A 25,778-nucleotide genomic window follows, 5' to 3' on the forward strand; every position below is an offset into this window, starting at 1 on the left:
ATTAAGCGATGTTCTTGAAGCCAATTGCAATCTCGCTTGTCCTTTCTCAGGTCGCCCGCGCTGCGGAATACTGGGAGCTTTTCAATTCAACTGCTGATCCCACCAAACTTACCATCCCTGATATTCCTCAAACGACTTCGCTCGATCCTGCTACGCAATGCCAATACTACGAGCCTCCATCCCATTTCACGTACAATGCCGCCGAATGGCCCACAGCCTGGGAGCTTGCAACGTCGAATGGAATGAACGAGTCCGCCGAGTTCTTGAAGGTCTACAACTCCATCAACTGGGACTCAGCACCAAAAAACATTCCCGTCCGCAAAATGGTCGACGGTGTGGTTGATACATCTGATTATGACGCTGCTGCTGATCCCGATTGCTGGTGGACCGCCACGACCTGTACTATCCCCAAGCACGAGAACACCAATGCCGATATCTACAGCTGCCCTGAGCCTGAGACTTGGGGTTTGAATTTTGACGATGGTCCCAACTGCTCGCACAATGCTTTCTACGACTATTTGGAAGAGCAGAAGTTGAAGGCTTCCATGTTCTACATTGGTTCCAACGTCGTCGGCTGGCCCTATGGTGCCATGCGTGGTGTTAAGGATGGTCACCACATTGCCCAGCACACCTGGAGTCACACCATGATGACTACCTTGACCGACAAGGAAGTCCTTGCCGAACTGTACTATACCCAGAAGGCTATTAAGATGGTTACTGGTGTTACTCCTCGTCACTGGCGCCCTGTAAGTATTCTACATTTCCTAATGAGTCCCTTACAAGCCAATAAAATACTTACACAAGTTAATGTCTCTCGTTGTTATAGGCCTTTGGTGATGTTGATGATCGTGTCCGTTGGATTGCCACTCAGCTTGGTCTTACCACTATTCTCTGGGACTTGGATACCGATGACTGGGTATGGATAAATTATACGTATAGCAGCTGCTAATGTATAAAGCGAAAAATACAGAATAACACACAGCCGTAAAGTATATAACCGAACCACTCACCCTATATCTTCAACCATCTGCTATAATGGCAATTTCATTGATGTTTATAGGCTGCTGGTACCGTTGAAACCATGGAAACTGTCCAGAAGCACTATGAAGATTTCATTGCTATGGGAACCAATGGCACCTACAAGAACTCTGGCAACATTGTTTTGCAGCACGAAATTGATAACACCACCATGACCCTTGCTCTCAACTATCTTCCTCGCATCCAAAAATCCTACAAGCACGTCTTGGATATTGCTACTTGCCAGAACATCACCTACCCTTACATGGAAAAGACTGTTTCCTTCCCGAGCTTTGCTAATGCTACTGGTAGCACTGCTGCTCAGTCCTCTGGCAGTGCTAGTGCATCTGCTTCGGCTTCTGCTAGCTCCGGCGTCTCTGCTCAGTCTGATAGCACTGACGAGTCCGCTGCTGGCATCTTCACTCCCAACAATGCATTCGTGGTGACCCTTGTCGCTGCTCTTGCTCATCTCTTGTTGTAAAACTAGTTTACAAGAAAATAATTTATATTAAAGTCTGTAGTTGTAGTCTCTCTTAATTTTATATAAGCCCGTCATAAAATATCAGTCAAATTCAATTTGCTACTGCCCATCGTTCTTTCTGTGTACTGTAACTATTTTATTTCCTTCATCTTGTTTTGCTATCAGAAAAGTTATATTGATCCGCTGCTTCTATGTCTCTTTCTTAAAGTTTTGCAAAAATAAAAATCTAAGTTGCAAAACATGTACTAAAAACTATACTTCCGTACTAAAGACACTCCTGGTGCTTCATGTACGAAGGATGACAATGCTTTCACGTGCTTCAGTTTTCTAACATTACATAGTAGGCTCACGCATAGCAAACATACACATTGAGTGTTATGCTTCTTGGCTCTCTAGATCCCAGTCTGCTACATATGCAATTCTCTATTCGCTTTGTACTGTAACATACATTCTTCCTGGATTATATTTATGCACTGTAAAGATGGATTGATCTGAAGCGGTTATAACAGCGGAAGTGTTGGTGACGTACGCGCACTATTCCGTGAAGCAAAGAAGAGCACCTGGACCTGACATAATCCGCCCTGCTTTTGATAAGCTATCTAATATTTGGCCGCTTCAAATTGTTCACTTTTTTACAAGTAGAAGGTCAAGCTCTTGGACCAATGTCCGATAGTAAAGTATTGTAGTAACCTACATCCGTATTGTTGTTATTGCTCAATATATGCTTTACATAGGTGCAATAGAAATTGACGTGGTCAAAGGTGCCAAAATGTACCAATGATAACCTTCGGATAATACAGACAAGAACCTATGAAAAAGCCCGGCCCATTGCTAGGTCCTTTTCAAAAGTCTCTGTAACATGCATCCTCCCTCTGCATTGCTTAGCGTCGTTCGTCAGACGTAGAAAGTACTTTTAATCACTAGTAAAGTTATTTGGTTTTTTAATTACCTTTCATCTTAATCGATGATAGACATGCCTCCTCACTTTCTTAACGAGCAGCTTATTCCTCTTGTCCTTAAAATAATTTTTGTATGTTCAGCGAATGCTAGCATGGAGCACACAGCGTCACGCGTAATAGAAATCTTGGACAACTTATTGTACGAAGAATTCCCGATCGTGCATAAAAATAAGCGCATTTGCATGTTTTCCTAAAGATATCAATATCCAACCTTTGCTGCTTATGTCACTATAGTAAACAATAGTTTGAACATAAAGACTCTATTGTGTAGTATATATATTTTGTGTGGATTGTTATGTGGTTGTGCGTATTGTTGCATGCAAAATTTTGGAAAAAAAAAAGAGGATGAGATATAAAGAGAGAGAGTGGTGTGTGTGTGTGTGTGTGTGGAACAGTCAGAAAGAAAATATAAAGATAGAGAGGGAGGAGTTCAAAGAAGAAGAAGAAGAAAACAGTGGGACAAAAATAGAGAATTTGTATGTGTTGTGAGAAAGAGAAATAGGATGAGTCGTAAATATTAGTTTACATGTAATCTATAACCTTGTATGGTTTGCCCGTATGCTCCAAGAGAGCATTCCAGTACGAGTCGACGTCGTACGAAAAGTTGTATGTTCCGCCGTATTCGCATTCGAGCATGTCCTTGGGGACATAATCCTTCAAATTCACCCATTCGTTGCTCATCCCCTTGGTATCTTCCTTGCCACCTTTCTTGTCCTCATCGTGAACAAATTTGATTTTAGCCTTGGTCACGGGATCCATAAAGGGTGAAATCATCTTGAATGTCGTGAAGAAAAACCATGGCGCTGCAAACAAACGTATTACATAATTGTGTTATCATCATTGCCAGCTCCAATCGTATATTTTGTGCACTCCCCATAATTCATCCAATCGTTTACTTACACTTGACAACAAATGCAATACCTACAGAACAGCGAATTTCAAAGAGTCAGGTGTCATGATATGTCCCCATAACCACCTCCTTTTCTCTGTCTAAACCCCTACAGAGACCTCCCTATATATAAAAAAAGCTACGTACCGAGTCTTTCAGGATAATGGTTGCTCAAAATATCCAAGAACTTTTTGCAAGTGGCAATACTGGGATTGTGCGCGTAAGCAGAGTCTTTAAAGTCCACAATGATCGCAATGTTTTCGACCTTGGCCGGCATAAGACGAATACCGCGTTCCAGACAAAACACGATATGCTTGACCTGGCGGTCGGCATCTTTGGAGTTTTGTTGTCTAGGTCGCATGATCCAGATGGGTCGACCAGCGTTATCGAAACCATCGAAATACATCTTACCCGTTTCAGCCTAAAGAGATGCGAAAACCCAAATTATAAGGAATTAAGCGACATTCTTTTTGTTTCTTCGATAGCTATAACCCTTATCTCCTCTTTTGACTGGTTTTTCGAAATTACCTCAGGCTTAATATAGTCCGGGTCTAACTCGTCGGGCCGGTAATCACGGCGCCATCGAACAGTGTTCTCCAACATGGTTTTAGAGGCCTACCATTAGATGCAATAATAAACAAATAGTAAATAGTAAAGAAAACAAATTTTAGAGAAGACGGGAATACAGAAAGTAAAGTTAACAACGTTACATGAAGAAAAGGGAAAAAAAATCTCCCCGCCGTTTCCCCACTCCCCTCCCTCCAGCTATCACCAAGGCAAGCAATACACGCAACACACACCCCGGCTATTATAACAAACCTCATATTCCCATTTACGAGCACGCAAATATCGCTTCAACGTGCCATCGGTGACAAAACCCTTCTCGCTAGCATAGTATTCGTGGTCCTCTGGCAGCATGATACTCTGAATATACGTTCGTAGCTTTTCAAGTTTGTCCTGCTGCGACTCGTCCAGCGCAGGCTGCAAGCTGGGTGAATAATCGGCTGGCGGTGACAGCAACGGCTCGTGGGTGACCGGCACACTCTCCGAGATACTCGACGCCTTCGACTGCGTACCGTTGGTTTTATTTGAGTTGGCACTTGATTTCAGTCGGAACACGTTCATTGCTGCTTTGCTTGACTTTTCTGATTCACTAAAAAAAAAAGAGGAAGAGGAATAGGAATAGGGAAAAAAAAAAGAAGAGGGAAAATGTAAGTCAGCGGGAGAAAAAAAAAGCAGTAAAATAGTTTAAAGAGCTGTTCTATAAAAGATTCGGTTTGGTTCGGCGCTAATCTTGCTAATACATGAAAAAAAAATTGAGAAGCAAGGATCTACGTGTGACGAATGGTCACTCTTCGGCCCTGAATTATCCGACCCTGCTTTGAGCGGACGTTGGAATACGGCAAACGAACACGAGAAACCTTCTTTTTTCCCTTTCGCCTATCGTCTGCTGCCCAACATGAACAAAAACAACAGACATCTTTGTTTAGACAAAGTTTCACCATAGCAACGCAAGGAGTAATGTATGTGTGCTTCCAATAAGGGACACAGAAGGAAGGACAATTCTGGTAGTTGCTACGGTGGTTGCTACGGTGGTTGCTATGTAGAAGAGGAAAATAGGAATAAGCAAATGTGAAGCTATAATTCCGGCTTATCTTTTATGCAGTAATAACATCCGTATGCCGTCTGCATCTACAATAAAAGCTGCAGTCAATTATCCTTTTATGCTTTTCCACGTGCGACTACCATCTCGTACAGCGTAGCTCATTCAGTGTGCTATGTCCATGAACGAAGAGGAAAAGAAAACCATGGACTTTGTATCATCTGTATAGCCAAATAGTTCCATGATACGTGTAACTTAAAAAAGGCAGAAAAAATAAATAATGAACGACAATTTGTCGGTTGAAGGCAGCAGCATTTTGAGACCAGGGCAACCATTCAACCCCGGCCTGGCAAACCTCGAACAGTCACTGGGCTTAATTTCGAATTTTGTTTTTGCCACCTACAGAAACTCCTCCACCCTCTCATCTGTCCACCCCCCTCCTAATTTAACATGTTGAGAAACGCTGTTCGTGTGGCACGTCCTACTCTCGCTGCCTTTGCCAAGTCCTCGCCCGCTGTGAGTAGTGTTTTCCCTTCTGTCTACGTTGATATACAACCATCGCGCGTTCTCTCGAGCAATTATAACCCGGTTTTCCATTGGAAATCTATCCAATGCGCGCGCGTCTTACATGACAACTTGGACTGACTTTTTGTATTATTACGCCAGGTTCGCGTCAATGCTAACGCCGTTGGTGTTGCTGCCTGGAGAAGCTATGCTACTGCCAAGCCCTCCACCTCCGAAGTGTCGTCTGTCCTCGAGCAACGTATTCTCGGTGCCTCTGCTGAAGCCGACCTCCAGGAAACTGGCCGTGTCTTGTCGATTGGTGACGGTATTGCCCGTGTCTATGGTTTGAAGAACTGCCAGGCCGAAGAAATGGTTGAATTCTCCAGCGGTTTGAAGGTAGGCCTCGTCTTGTTATGTATATGGCATGGGGATGCAAGAATATAAATTGCCAGCAAAACTAAACATTGGGTGCGGTTTGAATGATACTAGGGTATGGCCCTCAACTTGGAAGCCGACAACGTCGGTATTGTCGTTTTCGGTAACGATCGTTTGATCAAGGAAGGTGACACCGTCAAGCGTACTGGTGCCATTGTCGACGTTCCTGTCGGCCCTGGCGTCTTGGGCCGTGTTGTCGATGCCCTCGGTAACCCCATTGACGGTAAGGGTCCTTTGGATACCGTTGGCCGTTCGCGTGTCCAGGTCAAGGCTCCTGGCATTTTGCCCCGTCACTCTGTCAACGAGCCCATGCAGACTGGTATCAAGTCTGTCGACTCCATGGTCCCCATCGGTCGTGGTCAGCGTGAATTGATCATTGGTGATCGTCAGACCGGTAAGACCGCCGTCGCTTTGGAAGCCATCCTTAACCAGAAGAACTGGAACAACGGCAGCGATGAGGCCAAGAAGCTCTACTGTATCTACGTTGCCGTTGGTCAGAAGCGTTCGACTGTTGCTCAGCTCGTCAGCACCCTTGAGGAGAACGATGCCATGAAGTACACCGTCGTCGTTGCTGCCACCGCCTCTGAAGCCGCTCCCCTTCAGTACTTGGCTCCTTTCTCCGGTGCCGCCTTTGGTGAATGGTTCCGTGACAACGGCCGCCACTCTTTGATCATCTACGACGATTTGTCCAAGCAGGCTGTTGCCTACCGTCAGATGTCCCTTTTGCTTCGTCGTCCTCCTGGTCGTGAAGCTTACCCTGGTGATGTCTTCTACCTCCACTCCCGTCTTTTAGAGCGTGCCGCCAAGATGAACAAGAGTTTCGGCTACGGCTCCATGACCGCCTTGCCCATCATGTAAGCATAAATCTATTGCATAATTACCAAAAAATAAGAAGATATTTGGGTCACTAATTCCTAAGCAATCATCTAGTGAAACCCAGGGTGGTGATGTGTCCGCTTACATTCCTACCAACGTCATTTCCATCACTGACGGTCAGATCTTCTTGGAAGCCGAACTCTTCTTCAAGGGTATCCGTCCCGCCATTAACGTCGGTTTGTCCGTCTCGCGTGTCGGTTCCGCTGCCCAGACCAAGGCCATGAAGCAGGTCGCTGGTTCGCTCAAGCTTTTCTTGGCCCAGTACCGTGAAGTCGCCGCCTTCGCCCAGTTTGGTTCCGATTTGGATTCCTCTACCCAGTTCTTGTTGAACCGTGGTGCCCGTCTTACCGAATTGTTGAAGCAGCCCCAATACTCCCCCTTGTCAATCGAGGTCCAGGTCCCCATCGTCTTCGCCGGTGTCAACGGTTTCTTGGATAAGATCCCCGTCAACAAGGTCGTCGAATGGGAAAAGGACTTCATTCGCCACTGCCAATCTGAGCACAAGGCTGTTCTTGACGAAATCCGTACCCAGGGTGTCCTCTCTAAGGACCTTGAGGCCAAGCTCCGTGACGTTTGCGAGAACCACGTCAAGGCCTTCGTGTAAACTGTAACAAATGCGCACAATCATAAATCCACATACACCAAATCCCTCCACCGAATCTTATATCGTAACAATTACAAAAAAATCGCAACGCATATCAACTGCAAGCATTTAGCAACAACCCCAAAAGCCATGACTTTTTGAATAATTGTCATCAGTGTAAAAATAAATATTTTTTGTTCCAAGTTTGTATCTACAATTACTGTTGCTTTTTCTCTTCTTTTTATTCTTACAAAAAAGAATTGGTTTATTCAAATTCTCTGTTCTATGGCTTGACTTCAAGTGAGGAGGTGTCGAATACTTTACACTTTGTCTTAAACACTTGCAGGGACCGTGCGCGTACGATATCCTCGACCACAAGTTCATTGGCGATCATACGACGCTGTGCATGTCATTATTCAGAATTAGCAAATACTCGACCACTTGTTTAATGCGTCCCTTGTCTCCCGCCCCAGCTCTATATGAAATCTTCACCTTGGTCTCGTCACTAAACAAACTTGACTTCGTCTCGTAATCATCGGGGTCCTCCTCTAACAGTTTGGTCTTCTTCTCTATTTGCTCGTCCATGACCTGATATCAACAAAGGGAATCATGTCAATATTTTCACCGAATTTCTATAGCCAATAATTCGAGCAGGACAAACCCCCACTCCTGTTTTTGCCTATTTTACCTTGAGACAATAGTCCACGGCGTTTTCGCGTTTACGATACGACTGTGCAAGTTGACTAAAGAACTCGCCGCAAGCCTTTTCGGAATGCGTGTCAGTCGAGTTCATTCGAGGAATGATGTTGTCGTCGACGCGGCGTAACTCCTTCATGATTTCTAGTAACAACACCCCTTGCATAATGAGTACATGTATACAGTGAACGCAAGCACTGTAACCTCCGAAATACGACGTGTCCAATAAAAACCATACCCTTAAAGAAGGAAAGGTTGTAGCATGTGCTTGGATTCAACTGCTTTTCAGCCATTTTGTTGTCGTTTGTTCGAGTTGTTGGCAGCTGAGGAAACCACAGTTCACCCCCGCGCAAGGAATGCTCTCGAACCACCATTTGCAACCTTGCTTTACATGCCCGCCAAATAGTCACGCCGCCGTCAAAAAAATATACATATAAAGCAATAGGAAAAAGAGCGTTGATTCGAAAAGATACTTTTCACTCTATACGTTGCTTTTTGCTCTCGTGTCCATGACCACAAAACAAGGCCTTCCTCATTGTAAGTGAATATACCACGGTTTTGTATACATAGATAAGCCAAGTATAAGATGTTTAGCATTGCGCTGGTTACTAATAATATTGATGATGCTGACGATACCGTGATACTTTATATGCATCAAACGTCCTGTTCCAAGAAGTATTCATAATTAAATTACAATATATGCACTCTCACATAGCGTACCGAACGTGAAGTAATAACTCTGGGGTGATATACAAACAAAGTATGTTACTTTCTTCTAATGCCAACTATATCCTTGAAAACGATCGATCTGTGCACTCTGAAGATCCTACTATTCTGTTGCAGCTGACATAATTGTATCATGATGGCTGACTCACGGTCGCACTTGGCCTTCAAAACATACACATGCGATGTATATCACGGTCTGTAGCTATTTTAGCAATGTGGCATTATAGTGCGAATGATTTATCAAAATGTAACAAAGAATATCGTCAACCAATTAAATGAGCTTGGATTACAGCAGTGATAGGTATATAATGTATGTCGTTTATCACTTACCAAAGAGAGGCTAAATTCTGCTTTCTCAAAAAGCTCACTCAGACCCATCACACCGAGTAGTAGTATTGCTTTATCCATCACTAGCACCAAAGATAACGCATAGCATTAAGGCTGCGGTAATGCGTTTAGAATGGTTGGATGTCCGATTTTTACGCGGCTGCTGCTCCTGCTTCTCTTGCTTTAACCACTTTTTACAAAAAACCGACGACGAGGACGACCACAACGACGACGAAATAATGAGCGCCATGGACATTGAAGAAGATCAACGCCCAGCCGAGACCACTGGATCGTCGACACCTGTTATTGTCTCGGCTGCGCAAGCTAGTTCAGGACTTTCTATATCAATGTAAACTATCTAAAGTGCTAAGCACGTACACGTATACATGCTCATAGGGGAACTTTAACGTGCGTGTATACGTATATAACCTGAAACTTTGACAAAAAAAATAACACCTACTCCCTTCCTCTTATCTTCCTTTTGTTACATTGCAATGTAGCCACCCTCTTGTACTGTTAAACATCTCGGATCACTACACGCGTTTAAAATTACAAGATCCCGCCATTGCAGAAGCTGGTAGAAAATGCAGAGTAGTCAGTCATCGGCAGCAACTGGTACTTATCAAAATATCTGTGTGTGTCTTTTGAATGATAGGTCGAATCTATGGTGCTATTTTGGCGCAGCAGTCTGGACGCGATATTGATATCATCAATTCATTTGAGCTGCCTATGCCACAACAAGATAAGGTGGATTTGGATTACTTGGCAATGAAGCAGGAACAGCGTAAGTGAATGTAAGTTGTGTTGGGGACAGTATTAAAAGAGGAGAGTACTGAGCCATTATGACATTATACAGTGAAACAAGTGTTCCCACATCTCGATTTTATGGGTTGGTACTCCCTCGGAAACATGCCAAGCGAATCTGATTTAAAAATACATGAACAGGTAAAGAAGGAGAAAAATCATGAAAGCGAAAAGGAAAGAAATACTGGTGGGGAAAGGATGTAACCTCTTTTTTATTCCAGCTTCTTCAAGTCAACGAATCTTCCATTTATTTACAATTGGATCCAGCAGGTATAGCTGGCGGAACTAAGGAGTTTCCGGTGAAAATCTACGAGTCGACTATGGACATGATTGATGAACAGGCGCGTCTTGTGTTCGTCAAAGCTCCATATAAGATTGAAACCAATGAAGCCGAGCGAGTTGCTGTTGATCACGTCGCTAAACCAAGCACCTCAAGCCGAGAAGCCAGTCTTAGCAATGCTCGTAAGTAAAATCGGTTTGTTTTATCACTATCCACTATTAGATCATCTCATTTTAGCTGTCTACTGTGTAACTAGTGATATCGCACTTGACTACACAACGCAATGCAATTGCCATGTTGCATGCTCGTATTCAATTTTTACACCAGTATCTTAAAGATGCAAAGGAAGGAAAGATACCCTTAGACCACGATATTGTGCGGCAAATATCGAGTGTATGTCAACGGTCACCGTTGATGAACAGTAATGCATTTGATGAACAGCTCTCTGTGGTCAGTATACCTTTTACTAACTTACACAGTCATTTAATCGCTGTCCCTTGAATCTTTGCTAACTATCTACCAATCAATCTTTTGATAAATGCATACATACAATACTACTGTATATAGGAGTTGGATGACGTCTTGTTAGTAGCCTATCTGACGACCATTACTAAGGGCATGAACACAATGAACGATCTGATCGATAAGTTCAACCTTGCACATGGGACCATACAAAGCACAGGAACGAGAGATCAAGCCGGAATGATGCCTGGAAAGGCTGGTTTGGCTTCGCCTGCAGGTGGAAGAAGAAGGATGATGGTAAATTCTGTGTTGTATATCAACAGTTCATAATGCATGGAAGCGAACCGAGACAAAGATCACTGATGCTTCTTGATATAGAAAATGCTCAACCCGCGCCATAACAGCTAAAAGGAAACATAGCGAAAAGCGAATGGAAAAGAAAAAAGAACACCCATTGTGTATTGGTAATATGCAAAACAATATAAACAGCAGAAAATGACAAATATGGTATTGGGTCCACGGTCAAAAGGTTGTTGGGCATATCTACATGTATTGTATAATATGTATGCGGACGCAAAAAAAAAAGTCGGGGTGGGATGACAAAAAGAGGGCGGGACAGGAAGTGATGTATTACGCCATCAAGTACGTTCGCAGACGTACATATGCATGCGTATCTGTTGTGGTTGTTGCAGTTTGTGGAGAAAAAAGCGCAAGAGAAGTTTGGGGAAGTGGCGGGGTTAGAGAAACGGTGTATGGTATATGTTGAGATAATATTATGTGTGTGAGGTAATATGTATATGAAGTATATATAATACGTGGTGTGTGCGTGTGAGTGTGTGTGTTGTGTGTGATGGATGCGTGATATCGTGTGGTATAGTATGGGTGGATGAAGGTATTATATCGGAAAGAGATGAGGATGTTTATGGAAAAGTTTACAAGGGGCAGCAGCAGGATCACGACTCTGTCAGGACACTGCTCACAGATAGAAACATGACCAAGAGGCCCCAAAAGATAAGGACCACGGCAATGATATCGAGGAACTGCAGGCGTGGACGTTGTTGAGGCTGTTCTAGTGGCTCCTCTGCTGAGGCATAACTGCTCAAGCTATCGGAATCATCAGCAAGCATTTCTGCACCATCGACGGTCGATACATCTTCTTCGTCATATGGATAATAGGTGTAGTTGTATGTTGGTGGAGGGGTGCCGCGGCCATTGTCATGGTTGTAGTTGACTGGTAAGACCCGCGGTGACGATGAGCATGACGACTGAACATCAGAGCCGACAATAGGTGCTGGCAGTGATAGTGTGGTTTTATCATCTAATATCTTGTAATTGTTGGTATTCGTGGAAAGTGTTGGAGCAACGGTCAATGTTGGTGCCGTGGTCAACGTAGGCGAGCAATCAGCAGCAGAAGCAGCAGCAGCAGGTTGTCGTCGTCGATACCGTGTGACCAAGTGTGCAGCTGCGGGTAAGATGTTTGAGAGCGTTGTTGCAGCAAATCCACCTGCAAGCGAATATACTTTGCCAAGAGAATTGACGGTAATGCCGGTTGCCATGAGGATAACGAAAACTACAACCGTGACGATATAATGCTGTACTTGCGTGGGTTGTTTCGTGGCCGTTTCAAAGCCTAGCGATTTCTGAACAGCTTCACGTGTAGGGTAAAAGCACATTCTAATTATACAAGAAGCATGTTAGGATCAGCTTTCTGGGGTAATTTTTTCCCGGACCGAGCGAGTTATTCTGTAAAGACAAAACACATACGGGATAGTGAAAATCATGCTGAAGCCAAGTGCAAAGCGGCCAATGTTGATAAGCACGTCGTCCTCAGCAAAATTCTGGAACAGGTTGGACTTTACATCGGTGCCAAAGCATACGTAGCCAACAACAGCAAAGACCATCGAGACAGTCCAGCTCATGGAAGTCGACATAATGGTAGAGTGGCGCCAGGCGTTGTGTGATTGGTCCTTCAAGGTCAAGAAATTGTTGAATGCCACTTGAGCACAGGTGAACGCAAAGGCCATGATACCCATGGCACCAAAAACGTCTTTTCCGACCCAAGTCGGGTCATTGCTGTTATAGTCATGGTGCCGGGAGGATGGGTCGTAATAGGCAGGTGCACGGATAAGGATGGTCACGATGATGATAGGTAAACACATTACTGACACAATGGACCACCGTGCGAGGGAACCAATCGATCGTCGCATATTGAGTGGTAGAATCTGTACATTTTTTTTTGGGGGGGGGATATCAATGGTTAGAATCGTGTGAGAAAAAAAAAGTGTGGAGATAAAGAAGAGAACTTTGCTTCTCTGGACACTTACACAAATCATGCTAATGGCGGTGACGAAGAACGCTCGATTGGACAGGATAGGGTATTGCGGAAGGTATCTATCCAGTAGCACAGGAATGGTATCGCCCAACACTAAGTTTGATTGCATCATTAGATCTTGCTCCATCTGAAACTAAGTGGTATCTATTACTACTTATTACTAGTGCTACTACTACTAGCATTACTACAAGTAGTTCCGACTGCATGCAAATTTTTGTTCTGTTTGCTTGCGACAGCACAGCAGAAGCAGTATTGAAGTGTTTGTGTGGACGATTGAAATAAATGCTTACGAATAAAGTAGCTGATACATCCACCCCCGGCCTGAACCACAATCATGAAGTTCAGAAAGTGATAGCCGAACCTGCCCATCACATGTTCGACCAGCACGGCGTACTTGTAAATGCCCGCACGCTTCCCCGCAAGAATCAGCATGTATAAGCCGAGCTGTGACAAACAGGCGACCCACACGGATGCGACTATACCCGTGACAAAGCCCGCATGCGATACAGCGTATGGCAAGCCCATGATGCCTGCACCAACGGTGGCATTGACCAGGTTAAAAGCAACTTCATATCGTTTGCGTGTGCCGTAGCCGGGCCGATCTGCTTGTAGTAAATCACGTTCTGAATTTGAAAGCGGTACATGAGGCTGCTGTAACAGTGGTTTGTGTATACTGCCGTAATCCGTCATTATGTTGTATATATGAGATATAGACGTTTGCCGCTTGTTTCTATTGACAGTTTGTATATGTGGAAAGGAAGATATTTAAACGATATGGAAAAAAGGAGGTGCAAGAACAATTTATAATGAATAAAAAAAAAAGAGCGAGAGCGAAGAGGAGAGAAAGAAAAAGTGGAGAGACGAAATGATGGAAATGCGAAATTTATGAGTAAATGTTTCTTTTTATATAAATTTCGGATCTTGTTGGAGTTCAATTGGTTGATAAGGGGGGTGGATAGAAAATGTGAGGCGGAATAATAGATAATTATGCTGCTGCTGCTGCTGATGATGATGAAGATGATGTCGGGGCCATGTACGGTCAGTTGCCTTGTTAAGAAGACAGCTTTTCATTCTTAAAAGGAAATTCTTGGAGTTGATCGGCATCGTGAAATAAGAGAAAGTTGAGATCTGTACAAATCGCTCTTTTCGTTTTTAACAGTGGTGTGTTTACCTACACACACGCATATCGCCATCATTCGACGTGATCATACTTTTTTGTGTATAGATTGCTGTGTGTAATAGTGAGTGGTGTGCCACGTGCCCTCGTAATATATAAGCTGGGGATGCCGGTGATTGAGTCTGATGAGGTGCTGTACTCTCGTATAACTCTCGGCTGTAGCACTTTGATGCGATTGGTTCGTGACAAACAACAATGGCTTCCGGAAATGGATGCGCGTCAGCACATCCATTGTTACACATCATGACGACTAAAATTGTAGTCCACACTGCTATGTTGTTGCTGCTGCTCACTTGGTGCTGCTGCACATTGGTTTCTTGTTTGTTTTGTTTATGCTTTTATGCAAGATTCTACATGTCAGGGTCGTCGTATACAAAGTTTATATACATATATTATCTACGATAAAGGAACAAGAATGTGGAGAGAGGAGGGTGCGTCTATAAGGGCATGGCATTGTCAACTGCAGTAGCAACCTCCCTCGAGCGGCGGCAAAGGTCGGCGGCGAACGGCAATAACGGAAGATTACAGTCTAGAGATAAGAGAAAGAGAAAGGGGCAGAATACGAGATATACATTTGAGTAAAAAGAACGACAAGGAATGTTGTGTAAGGGGGGCTGTGAGAAGAGAGAGAGAGTTAGAGAGACAGAGAGCCAGGGGGAGGAGGAGGAGGAGGAGGACGATAGGCAAGAAAAACGGCAGGTGATTGACAGGAAACCCGTGTTTACAGTGAATATCGTGATGAAATTGATGGAGATGGTGTCATAGGTTGGTATCCTGCAGGGTGGATGATGATATTGAGTGGTAGTAGATGACGATGATGAGCTGGGTGTATGTGTAATAAGTAGTATGTAGTATAGTGAAGAAAACAGAGAATAATGAATAGACATAAATTCCCTTTTTTGAACTATACCGTGTTCAAACAGGGAGCGGCAACCTATCATGACGTTCCCTTCTTGCTTCTGCGTGTTATATGCAGCATCCCTCCGCCCCTCAGCATGCATCCGCTCCTTGCGCCTTTTTAACTACTGATCGGTTTCCGGCCAACGACTGCATACCAGTTGATATGTGTATCTTGTTGAACGCATTGTGCACATATCATTTCCACGCGTTGTCGATATTCATCCTCATCCAGCCCCATCTTGGGTGCCAACAGTTCCTGAGCTTCTTCGAAAGCGTTGAGCGTGGCTGCCATAAAGTCTTCACCAAGCTGACCATGCGAAGCTGAGTAGAGACATCGCACCAATAACAAACCAACCGAGAAAAGAACGGAAATAACAAGGTTCAGTACAGAATGAGATAACCCAGCATCAAACATCACGGTATGTCGGAACTGCGCTTTCGCACTCACCAAAGTTGACCTTGGTTCGTTTTGACTCGATGACTTGGAACCCGGCCCCTCTTAGCATCATGTCCAACTTTAGTGCAATATCGATATCCGTGTCCACAGTGTTTAGGATGTTTCGTACTTTACAGGAAGAATAAGCAGCGCGTGCTCATACGTGGTAAGTAACAGTAAATATTAACACTGTACTACTTGTTTTCATCTCTTACCCGTGTCAATAAACGACTCTATCAGGACGGTGCCTGTCATCTGTTGAATGAGCATTCCATATATTGATACAATGAGTATGATGGCTCCTTTCACTCTTCTTCCTCCTCCCCACACCCCCCTTCCCCCCCAAAAAAAAAACCTACTGCGTAATGAAAATCGGTGATTTGAACAACGCCACCAGGTTTGAGGATACGGTATGCCTCACTCAGCAAGTCTAACCATCGGCGTTGTTCGAAATTTAAGCTCTGTGCACGCATGTGGCAGATATCCACACTTGCATCTGGCAGCGGAATTCGGCGTGCTTCCCAGTCGACGCTTTCAAACCTCACATTATGCATTGACAGGACTTGTGGAATCACTGTGGTAGGTGATAATGCGGTTTCTATCCCAAAAAATTGGCATTTTGGAAACTGAACTGCCATGTCCTATTGCAACGCGAATATTTGGCAAGAAAGCAGACGTATAATAAATACAGACAAACGATTCATTAAGCGTGAGAAGATTATAGTAATAGATGAGTTAAGGTTCGTAGGAATACACAATTCAGTATTACTAATAGCTACTACCAACTTTTTCTCTCTTTGCAGAAAATAAAAAGCAAAGTGGTGTGCTACAGCTATGGCAACGAGAAACATAGAAATCAACGACATGAAAAAATGAAAACAGCGTACCATCAACCATGCACCATTGACACACCCGATATCTACCACGCGAGCATTGCTGCTGAACCATGATAGGACTGGCGGCAGCACATTACTAAACAGACGAAAAGTATTAATAACTATGCTGATATCGCTGCTCGCGCATCATAGTCCAACCAGGTGGTGTGTGCACTTTACCCGCCAAAAATTCTTTTAAGGGCAAAATGGAGCTATTTAAAAAAAAGCATTCAACAAAAATTTGGTGATGTTGGTCTCTCTCTGTCATACATTAGGATGTAACTAATGTCTCTCTTACGGTAAGCCCTCGGTCTTGCGAATCCCAGTCATCCGGCAAGAAGCGACTACTGAATTCAAGGCCGACATAATTTTTACCGAGATCACTATCCTTTTGAGGCTGATGGTGCTGCGCCTGATAAGTATGGTGACGTGACTCTAGTTCTCCTCCTCCTTGTTGATGATAGTAATTATGTTGCTGCTGCTGCTGCTGCTGCTGTCTCTGTTGCTGTTGCTGTTGTTCCTGGGGAAGACTTATGCTGGATAGTGCAGAGCGAGGGTGCACCATCAGTGATGCATCACCGGATGAGTGCTGATGTATTGCCGATTTTGCTGAAGAGCGAGGCAAAGTGTTTTGATGACTACGTCTTGATGAAGACGATGAAGTCGTTGATGCTTTCTCGGCAAACATGGACCGATGATTTTTCCTGAAAGTGACGTCCTCGCTTAGCCGAGTTTTCCGTTTTGACTGAGCGACACCCATTGTTATTGTTGCTGCTGCGCTACGTGATTATCAAATACAGGAAAGCAGGGTAAGGAAGCAGTGTTGTAGTAGTAATTATAGAAGTAAGTATATGTGAGTAGAGTTTTGTGAAAGAGAAAAGAGAAGAGAAAAGGGCGCGAAAGATCACGTATATGCATATTATCATTGTTGATTTCTAGCAACAAAAGTGGAGTCAGTCTAGAACCGGAGCTGTAAACTACTAATACTAGTACCATCAGGCGGGCGGGGGATGTAGTATGTAAGAGAGACACAGGAAGTAGCATACCGTGGATACGCATTGTAATACACTGAAGAATCTTAATTACGTCCTGCGTCTGCGTGTGTGATACAGCCAATTGGGCCTTATGTTAATGATGTGGCTATATCGGAGTAGATTACACGAGTATATGGACACACGTTGGGATGATTAGACACCCGTTCATCGATTAGAGCAATCCTACACGTGTCTTCTTTACATGGACGCCGGGTAGCGAAACCAGAGCTGTGTATATATCAAATCGACGGTTTACTTTCAATAAATACACCATTATCACTGATCATGTTACAAGATCAACATACAATAATTGCTCTACAAGATAAAATAACGAGTATATTATAAGGAGAACCCCTCACACTACCTCTCCACGAATGTGTTACCTCATACGTAGGTATATCTATCCATATTATAATCAGAGAGTATAACTTGTCGAACGCACAAAATGTACAGCTGTTTTTATTGCTGGGATGCTACAGTGCATAAAGATTGATATTGATCGCGCTGAATGAGAATGCACCAGCATCTTCCGCAAGAACAAAATGGCATCAAATAACACCATAGTCAATGCAATATATGTTAAAAGCTTTTAGAGCAAACGGGAACCTTGCACGTGTGTACTGTAAGTTGGCAATCTTGTGTAGGGCTTTTCATTGCTGCAATATTGAATCTGTACAGGTCGTTTGCTTTCAGCAAGACCACTAAATCAATTGAATGCGTAGCTTTCGAAAATTGGAAATCAGCAACAGAAACCGTCTGCGCTGCTGTATGATTGACATTGAAATAAAGATTTAAATGAAGCTATGTATGACAGATACAACCATGCTTGCCTACCTCGACTTTTGATTTTTGATTCTGCATATACTCATAGCGACTTTCGCCCCCCACGTGTTTATCTTTTCGACTATAACCGCCGTTGAATTTCACTAATATGTAAATGGGTACCATTGTGAAAGACGCGTTGTGTTGTTAAAACAAATGTGTGAAAACAACAGTGCTGATCGTATACATCATCCAAAGTCTCAGATTACCGTTTGGGCCATTTGAGAGCTTACAGGGTCTTAGAAGGTCGTTTTTGGAGTCCAAAGGCTACAAACGGCAACTTACGGCAGCCAACGGTAATTGGTATCTTTCGGCTGTATTTAGTAAAGCGTCAGTGACCCAGTAACCAATCTTAATCGAGAAACATCCGGAATGATTGGAAAACGGGTCTAAATGTCGATGCTTGCTTGGTTAATGTTACCCAAAGCTACCACTGCTGATCAAATGTGTGTAATCAATTGATAGCATAATAAGCTACATAAAATATATCCGAGAAACCGGGACACAAACAGCAGTGCAGTGTTACAGATCACACGCTCAGTGGCTATTCTTTCTAATGTTTTCTACTCTATCCATTTGACAATTAAACGAATTGCCCTTTTTGAAACTGGATTCCTTTTCTCTTTTGGTAGAAAAAGAAATCAGGCACAGTTTTCTCAATAAATCAATTGCTCACTGACTGACTTCATGAATCACCCCCGCGCCTGGCGTTGGACGAAAAATGTCAAATGTGTTTCCACTGTGCGCATGGGAGCCACCCCTGCCTAAAATTGGTAAAACTATGAACCAGATGACACATCTTCTCACACCAGACATCGTCTTCCTGTTATTCTCTTTAGACGTTTAGAGAGTCCATAGACCCGAACACGCTAATGCTCCTGTCTATAATTTTGTGGATCAGGTAGTCAATAGCAGACATAACCACGGCAAATTTTGTTCGCTGCGTTTCTTTTGTGCTTTCTGTCTAGGATCCGTTGCATGCATTGAAGCATGTGCATGCTGAACAACCGAAAAGAGAGAGGATATTCTTCCGACCGAGAAGAGATGTGCGTATAATGAGTAGTAGTAGCATATACCACTGGTGGTGCTTCTGGTTCGTGATTACGGTATAGTAGTGCTGTACTATGCCAAGTGGTATTTATAAACATTTTGCTTTATCAATAAGCAGTGCCGGAAACATTAATCAATGTACAGCATTGTTGCTCTAGTACATGCTTGTTTGTCTACGTTTGTTTGATCATAGTGCATTTGTTTGTTATCATGTTCTTCCAGTCAAGGTAGCACAAAATGGAAACACGGCATTCGTTTTCGACGCTGGTTTTTGCTGGTATATTCTATAGGATTGATAAGCTTCCAGCGAGTGGCTGGCTAACATTGTAATATCAGTTAACCAGAATCTTATGTTTCTGAGGCTTATCAAAAGTCTATGCACACAGCAATAGATACAAAAATGTCCAACAAGTGTTTGATAGACCGGTTGGTTTGAGCGGGCGCCGGCCATGTATTTAGCGGGGAGTGAGTTTTTGGAAGGGGTCACCCGTGTGCTGGGAAACCAGATTTCTACCCTCTCGCTCCTCTTTCTCTTTGCTCTCTCACGCGCCAACAACACACTCGCACTCCAGCTTCGATACGGGCTAAAGATAAAAAAAGGTTCTTTTTGAACATAAGCCCACCTCCCTTCAATACCACCCTTCTCCTCTTTTGACTTCTTTTTTTTCCCTCATTAATTCCCTTACCCCCCGTCTTTTTAAAGGCTACTTGATATTATTACCATTATTGCTATTAAAAGAAAACAAAAAAGATCCGGTATACTTTTATCCCGTACACTCCCCTTCATACTTACATACCAGCACCTCTCTATTTCTTTTTTTGCTTTCTGTCATCATTTGCAGTAAGCAGCAGTAATAATCATAATACCAAGGAGAACCATGTCCGATTTTCATCAACAGCAGCATCATGTCAGCTTTGTCCCGACGGTCAAAGAGGATGGCTACGATCGTGACCGGTTTCGAAACTACTATGCTTCTTTATCGCAAGACAGTGGCAACAGCTTGACCGAACAACAACAGCAACAATTACAGCAACATCGTGCACGAGCAGCATCAGCGTCATCGTCGGAATCCTACCCGTCACCCGAACTCACCGACTCTTTGAATTCATTGTATATTAATTATCCAACAAAACGATCCATCGGTGGTCTGTATGGCACTAACAACGAGATTATTGACCAGTCGAAATCGCATGATACCGAAAAGGTCGTTGAAGCATCGCCCGAACCCGGTCGCTATTTGCGCCTCAATACCCTGCTTGGCAAAGGCGCTTATAAAGTCGTCTACAAGGCCATTGATCGTCAAGAAGGCTATGAAGTGGCATGGAATGCCATGCAGGTGAGTGATTTTTATCAATATCCATTGCATGACGTTGTCTTAAAGTTGCTAACCTTCACAAAATAATAAACCATATGTAGTCGCTCAATAATGTCAAAGAACTTGAACACGAGATCCAAATCCTCAAATCCGTTCGTCACCCTAACATTATTGCGTTTCACGAAGCATGGCATACCGACAACGAATTTGTGTTTATCACCGAACTAATGACATCCGGCACCCTACGCGAATACATTCGAAAACTGAGCTTACCAAATATCAAAATTGTCAAACGTTGGTCACGTCAGATTCTCAAGGGATTGGTTTATCTGCATGGACACAACCCGCCCATCATTCACCGTGATATCAAGTGCGATAACATTTTCATCAACGGTGCTTATGGCGAGGTCAAGATCGGTGATATGGGCACAGCAGAGATGAAAATGGGCAAGAAATATACGGTTATTGGCACACCCGAGTTTATGGCGCCTGAAATGTACGAGGAGATGGGGTACAGTGAAAAAGTCGACATTTATGCATTTGGCATGTGTCTGTTGGAGATGGCAACCGGTGAATATCCTTATGGCGAATGCACGAATCCGGCCCAGATCTACAAAAAGGTCATGGCTGGTACAAAACCTGCCTCTTTGGCCAAGGTCCAAAATGAGGAAGTCCTTACCGTAATTGATAATTGCTTGGGTCCAGAGGATGATCGCATGTCGGCACAGGAGATTTTGGAACATACCTTCTTTGCTGTCGAGCCTGAGGTCGTGCTACTTGCAACGGATGATAATAACGTGCATTTAACTCTGCAAGTCGTATTCAAAGGTGTCGATAAGCGATCCGTTAAGTTTGACTTTAATGTGGTATGTCTCTTTTCTCTCTCTCTCTAGATCTATTCACGGAAAAAAAGATGATTGAAAATAGGTTGACTCAAGTACGTTTTGTGCTGTAATAATAGGATACGGATACTGCAGCTGAAGTAGTTCATGAAATGGTAAAAAACAAAAACAAAATTGGAGGGAGAGGGCTGAAAACAAGTAACAAATGAGAGGTTCGCTTACGTTTGTAAATATACTAACTATATCTACCATCCGTTTTATAGATTGAAGAAAATATTCTGCCTAGACAATATCAACAGCATATCACTAAGGAAATGGCGCGTCTATTACGCGACTTGGACAAGGAGGCAGACAATGTACACCCGTCTATATGGCGTCGCGAAAGCGAAAACTACAGCGAAGAGTTAGAAGAAGTAAAACATGAGTTACAGCATGAGGAGGAGATAGTGCATGAAAAGGAAGCCGAATGTGAAGAATATGAGAATCGATTACGTGTAGCGGACGAGCGGTATCAAGAGATTGCTCGTTTAATGCAAGATTTGAAAGCAAACGGAACTCCAGATTCCTCATCTATACCTCCAACTGGTAAGATAGAATGCTTATCCTTTTTCTTTGTTTTTACTGTCACAAAATTTGTAAACTGATACAGTAACAACGACAACAGTAGAGTATTCGGACGACACTGATGTTGTAACATTTGTACGAGATCTGGCCTCAGCGACGCACCGAAATGCCGAAAAAGCTCAAGAGTGGATAAACAAACTGCACAATCAGGATGTTATGACGGTCGGCGATCTACGCGATCTCCATGATGAAGATTGGGCTGGTCTTGGCTTGACTGTATTTGCGGCTCGAACAATGAAAAATATGTTAAAAGGCAAACAACCTAATGTCAGTGTAACCCCTCTATCTCGATCTAATACGCTCACACACTCATGATACCTGTAAAAGAACCTTTCACTGCCCTTCTTTTCTCTCTTTATCTCTTGCTTTCTTCATTGTCACGTAAAGTTGAAAGCAGCAAATCACACACCACATCTACTTTCTCTTTTTCCCCATCTTTCCAACCCGGAACCACCTACTATCAACCACACACACCACATACTTATGTAATCCATTAGAAGGAAAACAAATTCCATACAACAAAACACACACACACACACACAACCTTTCATTTGTACATAACTAAACTCCTTTTTTTATTATTTAACCGCTACAATTCCAAATGAATACATTGTTTGCTGAATCTACAGCAATGATTTTTTTGGTATCATCCGATATACACAGATCACGAACCACATCAGATGACATGGCATGAGACAGCACCTAGATACTCACAATTTTAGTAATTCACAGCCATATATGTATGATACATGTCGTGCTCTAGTCAGTCAATAACGTTTAGCATAATTACCTTGGTGGGCTTAAACATTTCCTTGGTTCCATCCTCTAAAGTACGGCTCTTCCGACCATCACCAATATTGAAGATACGGATCTGACCTTCATAATCACCTGCCAAAAGCACCTTATCACCTAATTACCCAATATATGCATGCGTCAGTTCTTTTCGCTTCTTTTCCTCATACATTTCACTTACTGAGTCAACCTCACCACAGGTCACACACACGCTTCATAACATTTCTTTATCTTTCTTTACCTTGCTTCTCAACTACTTTGAACCGCAGACCGGCATGATCGTTCGAATCAGGCCATCCAAGTGAAATGGAAATATCTGCATCGGTTTTTGTACTAGTTTTTGGATTCCATATCAAGGTTTCGTAATCATCAGATCCACGAGAAACTGACAAGATGTCATAAAGTCAGCACTCCTTTCCATCTTTACGCTTATATATATGAATGCTACACTCACAGGCCCGCTGATTTAATATTATTTACCTATCCATCCATCTAATCCATGTGGTTTAACACTGGTATTACTCTGCCGTTGTTGACCAAGAATGAATATATCATCAATATATCCTTCATGCCATTCGTCTCCAGCAGGAAACAATGCTTTGTGTCTAAAATTCTTGGGCTGATCACTGTCGCTCGGTTCACGTTCTAGCTTTTGAATGTCGGTGGGTTTCATCTCGAATCGAACCAAGTCACCTTGTACACAACCCACCATAATCTTGGTCAGATCAGGCGCGATGCAAAGAGCGGACGGCTCCGAAGCTTGAGTAGGTAGTGAGAACTTTGCCAAACACCTAAGTCAGGAAATGGAAAAGAGTACCCCCACAATCGCCAATATGAATTGAGCATTCTGTTTGAGAGAATAAGACATACTGCTGCACATTTACTTACATGGATGAATTTTCTTGATGCTTTACGTTGGGTGGTCCGATATCCCATAATCGTACAGTCATATCATCAGAACAACCTAGAACAAACAGAAACATGTAAGATAAAGACAGCACACAGTAGCTCTTTAGTATACTGTGATTCATGTCTATGAGCAGTAATGGATCATTATAGAAAAACTTACTGAAAAGCCATCGTGGTTTTGACTTCGAGAATTGAAGTTTGCGCACTTGTTTCGTATGTCCAAACAGATATCGAAAACATTCGTTTTGCAATGTATTGAATAACTTGATAGAACCCAATTGGCCTTTGCGAACACACGCACAATGACAAAAATGTGTTGGAACATGTAACGTGAATTTCTCTCCACTGACTGTATAGATGCCATCCTGCTCTCTCTCTCTCTCTCTCTCTCTTCTCCTTTGTTTGTTTAGATTGCATACCTGCAGCAGCCAAAATATTGCATTGAGCATCTTCAGCTGCATCTTCATCCAGAAGGTCTTTAGGTCCAACGAGCGCTGTCCATGCTAAACACAAAAACTCCTCGTTCGGTTCAATGTGTGTGTATTTTTTTGTGTATCGACCCAAATGCGTATCCAGAAATAGGATGTTATTGGAGCCGCATAATGCAACTGTGCCGGTAGTAGTATTGGGTTCGAATTCGCATGCCCATAAGTTCATTTGAGTACTATCGTCATCGTCTGCTGCGTGGCCTTTCAGTATACGGTCGAGTTTATAGGGTCGATCTAACAATCGATATACATGTATATGCGTCAGAGTATTTCGAGCTAGCCATTTATTCCGCCCCAAAACCCCATATAGCTATATGGTTTATAAGCACTTACGCAGTAAAGGTAATGGTTCTGCTGGTTTCCGTCTTTTAAAGATTTTGGTATTGCGGGTGCTGTTGGGAGTAGAAGTAGTAGAAGAAGAAGATTGGGTCTATGTGCGTAATAACAATAGACTTTTGTTAAATCGTTCCTGCTTCTTTTTTTTAAAAAAAAATGAATGCGTGTTCTCTTTTTTTCTTGTTGTTGTAAACCTACACTTGTCGTAGTTGTAGTCTTTTCGTTTCTTCGCTTGAATGTCTTTTTGACGATCCCAGTCGAGTCATCAGCTGTGCCATTTAAATCAACTTTTCGCTTTTTGTCTGTATCCACTGAATCTGTTGCTGACTTGCGTTTTTTTGCAGTTGCTATTGTTGCTGTCTCGTCCGTCGGCTTCCTTAAAATGGTCGCGTTGTTTGTGTTGATAATGGGCGATACTAGCGTTGGCGCTTTTGGCGATTGCTCTGTCTTTTTCGGTCGCCCTCGTTTAGCAGGAGGTTTAGAGGTAGCATTGGACATAACGGCAGTGCCACTAGGAGTAGGGATTAAAGTCTTTTTATTCCTCATATCGTTCTTAGGTTTTGTGGTAGGTTCCTGTTATGAATAAGGTTTTGAAGGTGTTAGCGTGTTTGGTGTGTTGTGTTCTGTATGGAGGGAGGTATCACAAAATGATAAAAGGTCACACGATAGTACCTTTTTCTTCCTGGGTGCAGCAGGTTTTGAATTTGTTGGTTTGTTGGCGCTACTCGCACCCATTAATAAACTGGTATATCTATAACCCATAATGGATATTGTTGTTGTGAAGATTAAAGAAGTGGCTTTGGACCGCCTGTTGCTGAATCAATGCAGAAAAAAAATTAAAGAGGTACGACGGCAGCGGTGGATCGGGCGGGCTTGTTTAGTAGGGCGGGTATCTGACAGCTGACAGGATGCTGTTGTCGAAACAGCTATCACCGACGGACGTACTAGATTTGAGCATGACCATTGCCCAACACATTAACAAGGATATCGACATATTACACTCATAGATTCTGTTTTACATGCATGGATTGGACAGAGAACACGCGCTACAGTACAAGGTGAGTATAATGCTAAATTCGATAGTCATGTATTGGGGTTACGGATGTATAATGGTCATAAATAGAACGTGAGGACGGATACAGTAATAGGGCCATCTTGGAAATGCTGAGCAAATTTATACAGAAAGTAGCCCCATAAGTGAAG

General features: G+C 43.1%; 9 protein-coding genes across 9 annotated transcripts; 4 read left to right on the top strand and 5 right to left on the bottom strand.

Moving 5' to 3' along the window:
* Positions 1-8: 8 nt before the first annotated feature.
* Positions 9-1,498, top strand: BDB00DRAFT_768114 (uncharacterized protein; the record flags this gene model as incomplete). Its single annotated transcript, XM_053119713.1, has 3 exons — positions 9-746; positions 827-916; positions 1,061-1,498. 3 exons carry the CDS (start codon positions 9-11, stop codon positions 1,496-1,498), a joined length of 1,266 nt encoding a protein of 421 aa, XP_052977043.1.
* A 1,481-nt stretch (positions 1,499-2,979) lies between these two features.
* BDB00DRAFT_768176 (CRAL-TRIO domain-containing protein) lies at positions 2,980-4,471 on the bottom strand (the record flags this gene model as incomplete). Its single annotated transcript, XM_053119717.1, has 5 exons — positions 2,980-3,260; positions 3,358-3,378; positions 3,494-3,767; positions 3,875-3,961; positions 4,166-4,471. 5 exons carry the CDS (start codon positions 4,469-4,471, stop codon positions 2,980-2,982), a joined length of 969 nt encoding a protein of 322 aa, XP_052977044.1.
* Positions 4,472-5,399: 928 nt separating this feature from the next.
* On the top strand, positions 5,400-7,368 carry BDB00DRAFT_768227 (ATP synthase subunit alpha; the record flags this gene model as incomplete). Its single annotated transcript, XM_053119722.1, has 4 exons — positions 5,400-5,465; positions 5,616-5,849; positions 5,943-6,742; positions 6,819-7,368. The coding sequence occupies 4 exons, from the start codon at positions 5,400-5,402 to the stop codon at positions 7,366-7,368; spliced, it is 1,650 nt and encodes a 549-aa protein (XP_052977045.1).
* Positions 7,369-7,560: 192 nt separating this feature from the next.
* On the bottom strand, positions 7,561-8,398 carry BDB00DRAFT_836104 (caffeine-induced death protein 2). The gene is made up of 4 exons (XM_053124448.1): positions 8,282-8,398; positions 8,036-8,187; positions 7,840-7,935; positions 7,561-7,747 (listed from the first exon to the last, which is right to left on the bottom strand). The coding sequence occupies exons 1-4, from the start codon at positions 8,334-8,336 to the stop codon at positions 7,631-7,633; spliced, it is 420 nt and encodes a 139-aa protein (XP_052977046.1). The 5' UTR covers positions 8,337-8,398; the 3' UTR covers positions 7,561-7,630.
* A 946-nt stretch (positions 8,399-9,344) lies between these two features.
* Positions 9,345-10,972, top strand: BDB00DRAFT_768211 (Mov34/MPN/PAD-1 family protein; the record flags this gene model as incomplete). Its single annotated transcript, XM_053119719.1, has 7 exons — positions 9,345-9,445; positions 9,597-9,673; positions 9,752-9,880; positions 9,953-10,041; positions 10,122-10,347; positions 10,437-10,630; positions 10,748-10,972. The coding sequence occupies 7 exons, from the start codon at positions 9,345-9,347 to the stop codon at positions 10,970-10,972; spliced, it is 1,041 nt and encodes a 346-aa protein (XP_052977047.1).
* Positions 10,973-11,130: 158 nt separating this feature from the next.
* BDB00DRAFT_836112 (transmembrane amino acid transporter protein-domain-containing protein) lies at positions 11,131-13,901 on the bottom strand. The gene is made up of 4 exons (XM_053124449.1): positions 13,265-13,901; positions 12,967-13,067; positions 12,407-12,864; positions 11,131-12,316 (listed from the first exon to the last, which is right to left on the bottom strand). Exons 1-4 carry the CDS (start codon positions 13,662-13,664, stop codon positions 11,596-11,598), a joined length of 1,680 nt encoding a protein of 559 aa, XP_052977048.1. The 5' UTR covers positions 13,665-13,901; the 3' UTR covers positions 11,131-11,595.
* A 1,268-nt stretch (positions 13,902-15,169) lies between these two features.
* Positions 15,170-17,122, bottom strand: BDB00DRAFT_874956 (S-adenosyl-L-methionine-dependent methyltransferase; the record flags this gene model as incomplete). Its single annotated transcript, XM_053127281.1, has 7 exons — positions 15,170-15,372; positions 15,500-15,616; positions 15,703-15,742; positions 15,847-16,128; positions 16,375-16,459; positions 16,543-16,574; positions 16,661-17,122. The coding sequence occupies 7 exons, from the start codon at positions 17,120-17,122 to the stop codon at positions 15,170-15,172; spliced, it is 1,221 nt and encodes a 406-aa protein (XP_052977049.1).
* A 3,024-nt stretch (positions 17,123-20,146) lies between these two features.
* Positions 20,147-22,365, top strand: BDB00DRAFT_874957 (uncharacterized protein; the record flags this gene model as incomplete). The annotated part of the gene is made up of 5 exons (XM_053127282.1): positions 20,147-20,605; positions 20,686-21,450; positions 21,546-21,581; positions 21,690-22,011; positions 22,076-22,365. The coding sequence occupies 5 exons, from the start codon at positions 20,147-20,149 to the stop codon at positions 22,363-22,365; spliced, it is 1,872 nt and encodes a 623-aa protein (XP_052977114.1).
* Positions 22,366-22,498: 133 nt separating this feature from the next.
* Positions 22,499-25,392, bottom strand: BDB00DRAFT_836119 (WD40-repeat-containing domain protein). The gene is made up of 9 exons (XM_053124450.1): positions 24,774-25,392; positions 24,573-24,669; positions 24,171-24,473; positions 23,912-24,034; positions 23,731-23,806; positions 23,323-23,633; positions 23,084-23,227; positions 22,841-22,959; positions 22,499-22,752 (listed from the first exon to the last, which is right to left on the bottom strand). Exons 1-9 carry the CDS (start codon positions 25,119-25,121, stop codon positions 22,633-22,635), a joined length of 1,641 nt encoding a protein of 546 aa, XP_052977050.1. The 5' UTR covers positions 25,122-25,392; the 3' UTR covers positions 22,499-22,632.
* Between the last annotated feature and the right edge of the window lie 386 nt (positions 25,393-25,778).

The sequence above is a fragment of the Zychaea mexicana genome (assembly GCF_025766255.1).
Source record: "Zychaea mexicana strain RSA 1403 chromosome Unknown BDB00scaffold_66, whole genome shotgun sequence".
Taxonomy (NCBI): Eukaryota; Fungi; Mucoromycota; class Mucoromycetes; order Mucorales; family Lichtheimiaceae; genus Zychaea; species Zychaea mexicana.

Coding starts and splice junctions, on each gene's coding strand:
- BDB00DRAFT_836104 (XM_053124448.1), bottom strand. CDS start 8,336: ATGGCTGAAAAGCAGTTGAATCCAAGCACATGCTACAACCTTTCCTTC. Junction 8,188..8,281: donor CAACCTTTCCTTCTTTAAGG/GTATGGTTTTTA, acceptor TGTTGTTACTAG/AAATCATGAAGGAGTTACGC. Junction 7,748..7,839: donor TGTTTAGTGACGAGACCAAG/GTGAAGATTTCA, acceptor TGACATGCACAG/CGTCGTATGATCGCCAATGA.
- BDB00DRAFT_836112 (XM_053124449.1), bottom strand. CDS start 13,664: ATGACGGATTACGGCAGTATACACAAACCACTGTTACAGCAGCCTCAT. Junction 13,068..13,264: donor ATGTATCAGCTACTTTATTC/GTAAGCATTTAT, acceptor AATCAAACTTAG/TGTTGGGCGATACCATTCCT. Junction 12,865..12,966: donor CCGCCATTAGCATGATTTGT/GTAAGTGTCCAG, acceptor AAAAATGTACAG/ATTCTACCACTCAATATGCG.
- BDB00DRAFT_836119 (XM_053124450.1), bottom strand. CDS start 25,121: ATGAGGAATAAAAAGACTTTAATCCCTACTCCTAGTGGCACTGCCGTT. Junction 24,035..24,170: donor CAATATTTTGGCTGCTGCAG/GTATGCAATCTA, acceptor GTGTTCGCAAAG/GCCAATTGGGTTCTATCAAG. Junction 23,634..23,730: donor CATCAAGAAAATTCATCCAT/GTAAGTAAATGT, acceptor TTCCTGACTTAG/GTGTTTGGCAAAGTTCTCAC.